At 40.1% G+C, this 2,569-nt stretch overlaps 1 protein-coding gene across 1 annotated transcript; it reads right to left on the reverse strand.

Moving 5' to 3' along the window:
* Positions 1–1,167: 1,167 nt before the first annotated feature.
* On the reverse strand, positions 1,168–2,554 carry LOC106344681. Its single transcript, XM_013784004.1, has 3 exons — positions 2,240–2,554; positions 1,535–2,063; positions 1,168–1,304 (listed from the first exon to the last, which is right to left on the reverse strand). The coding sequence occupies exons 1-3, from the start codon at positions 2,552–2,554 to the stop codon at positions 1,168–1,170; spliced, it is 981 nt and encodes a 326-aa protein (XP_013639458.1).
* Positions 2,555–2,569: the final 15 nt, after the last annotated feature.

Here is a 2,569-nt window from a genome sequence, read left to right on the forward strand (position 1 = left end):
AATTGAACAAATTGTTGTTCTTTCTGAAATTAGAACTAGGTGTAATACATATTCTAGGATAAGGAGAATGTAAATGTAAAAGACATTTGTCTTGCTCTCCTTATTTGTGTTATGATATCGATACTTTAACCTGTTGAACTAACAAGTTTTTTCTGCGCTTTTAGATTATCTCTAGAGTTACCAAAGAGGATTTTTAAGGAGGACGAGGAGCCCCAAGTGACTCAGATCAATAACAACTGCAGGATTGAATACATTATGCGAAAGTTCACTGAGTGGATGCCAAAGGAGTTGGCAGTTGTGAAAAAAGATCTGGTTTTCTCTCAGATCTTTAAGCTCCATAAGAATGATCTTGGGTTCTCCGCGAGAGTGGTACACAGCTTCTTGTGTAGGGAGCTGATGACTTACAAATTGCATGAGCTTTGGTTCGTCTTTGCGAGGAGACCACTCCGATTTTCATTACAAGAATTCCACGCAATAACCGGGTTTGAGTGCAATACTCGTATCTCTCTTAAGGAGTTCGAAGAGTGGAAATATGACGGTGGTTTCTGGAGCAATGTGTTGAGGAGAAAATATGGAACAGTTACACTTTTCAACCTGTGGAATAAGGACAAGGAAGCTGTTAAGAAGTGGAAGAATGCAGATCGCATACGACTGATCTGTCTGGCCATCATTCTTTGTGTGGTTTTAGCGAGAGATGAGAAGGCTAATATCCCCCTCAAATACATCAAGGTGGTCATGGATCTTGAGAAGGTTCGAAATTATCCTTGGGGAGTTGCTGCTTGTGACCTTCTCTACAACTCAATAACCAAAACTCGTGACAACCTGAAGGATAAGACTACTAGTTATGTGTTGGATGGATTCTCGTACGCCTTCCAGATTTGGGCAATGGAAGCTGTACCAAAGATTGGGAAGCTTTGTGGAAAAAAACTTGACAAAGGTTCCACGAACGGTCCTAGATGCATAAACTGGGTGGGAGCTGGAAAGGTGTCATATGAGGAGATCATTCGGTTGGAGCAAATACTGACACCTGAGGTAATCTCTTATCTTTATGTAAGTTGAGTCCATCCGGTTTCTATGAGTTTTATAGGATCTAACTCTCTGTACCTTTCTTGTGTAGGATGACATCTATGCATATATCGGCTGGAGAGGAAATTATAATGTAAAATCTTAGCAAGTGGTAAAACCAGCACTCTTTCTTGTTTCTGGTGATAAAACCTTAGCAAGTTTAACCTCAACAGGGACATTCCATTCACACTCTGGAACTGCTATTGGATTAATGGATTCCGCATAGGCGGTTCTCCACGCTGCAGTGGTGTACAAGCCGTCAGTAAATCTGTGCACTTCCATGCTTCTATTGGATTAATGCATTCTGCATAGGCGGTTCTCCACGCTGCAGTGTTATATAAGGCGTCAGTAAATCTGTGCACTTCCATACCTGTCTATCTCAAAAATAACGTGATCAATATGAAGTCTATATGCTGAAAATCCCGAAAATAAATAGGTCTCAAGTATGCATGTGGTTATACTTCCATACCTCGTGAATAAATTGCATGAATGGCGTGTCGGCAAGGAATTTTTCCTATATCATACTTCCCACATGTGCATGTTTTTCTTTCCAAATCAACATGACAATCGTATATGTCTCCTTTTACAACCGATCTGAAGTTGTCAACCTTGTAAACCTGGAATCCTTTTGCCTTCACAATTCTCCTATCAATCTTTCTCTCCACATTAACGGTTAAAGGATCTAGATGCTTTGAGCTTAGCAAGCGACGCTCATAGAACCATCGAGTCAACAGTTCTCTTATACTATCTAGCAAAGGAATAACCGGATATTCTCTAGGTATTCTCAGAACTGAATTTATCGACTCTGTAGGGTTTGTGGTCCTAATGTCATGCATTTCACCAGGGAAGAGAGAACGAGTCCATTTGCGCACATCAGCCTCCCGCAGATATCTTCCAAGCTCAAGACTCATTTCAAAAATTTCGGTGATACGTTCCTGAAATTCAGTGTACCTATATGCCCGTGAAGCTTTTTCCACCAAGGCAGTCAACCCTTTTGTCTTGAAAAATGCAACCACATTGGTCAATAAGTGATGAATACAAATTCCATGTGCTGATCGAGGGTAGACAGTCCCAATAGCTTTAGAAATAGATGCATTTCTATCTGAGACAAAAGCTAGGTCTTAATGTAGACAGTCCCAATCGCTTTAGAAATAGATGCATTTCTATCTGAGACCAAAGCTAGGTCTTGACAATCAGCAATAATCACTTTCAACTGTCTGAAGAACCACCCCCATGAATCGTCATTCTCCGAATCAACAACCCCAAATACAATCAGATACAAATTAGAGTTACCATCTACAGCAGTAGCAACAAGTAGAACTCCTTTATATTTATTTTTCAGATTAATTCCATCAACAACAATCACCCTTCGCATTGCATTGTAGAATCCTCTAACTGATTGCCCAAATGACATAAATAGATACATGAATCGTCCCTTCTCATTTGTTTCATAGTGAGTATGCGTACCAGGATTAGCTTCTTTAATCATATGCAAATATGCTGG

Source organism: Brassica oleracea, chromosome C5 (genome assembly GCF_000695525.1).
Source record: "Brassica oleracea var. oleracea cultivar TO1000 chromosome C5, BOL, whole genome shotgun sequence".
Lineage (NCBI taxonomy): Eukaryota > Viridiplantae > Streptophyta > Magnoliopsida > Brassicales > Brassicaceae > Brassica > Brassica oleracea.

Bases quoted from the DNA above. Each gene is read 5' to 3' on its own strand.
- LOC106344681 (XM_013784004.1), bottom strand. From the start codon at position 2,554: ATGATTAAAGAAGCTAATCCTGGTACGCATACTCACTATGAAACAAAT. The intron at 2,064-2,239 runs GTCTCAGATAGA...GCATTTTTCAAG, and splicing joins ATTGTCAAGACCTAGCTTTG to ACAAAAGGGTTGACTGCCTT. The intron at 1,305-1,534 runs GTATGGAAGTAT...ACACCACTGCAG, and splicing joins TCATGCAATTTATTCACGAG to CGTGGAGAACCGCCTATGCG.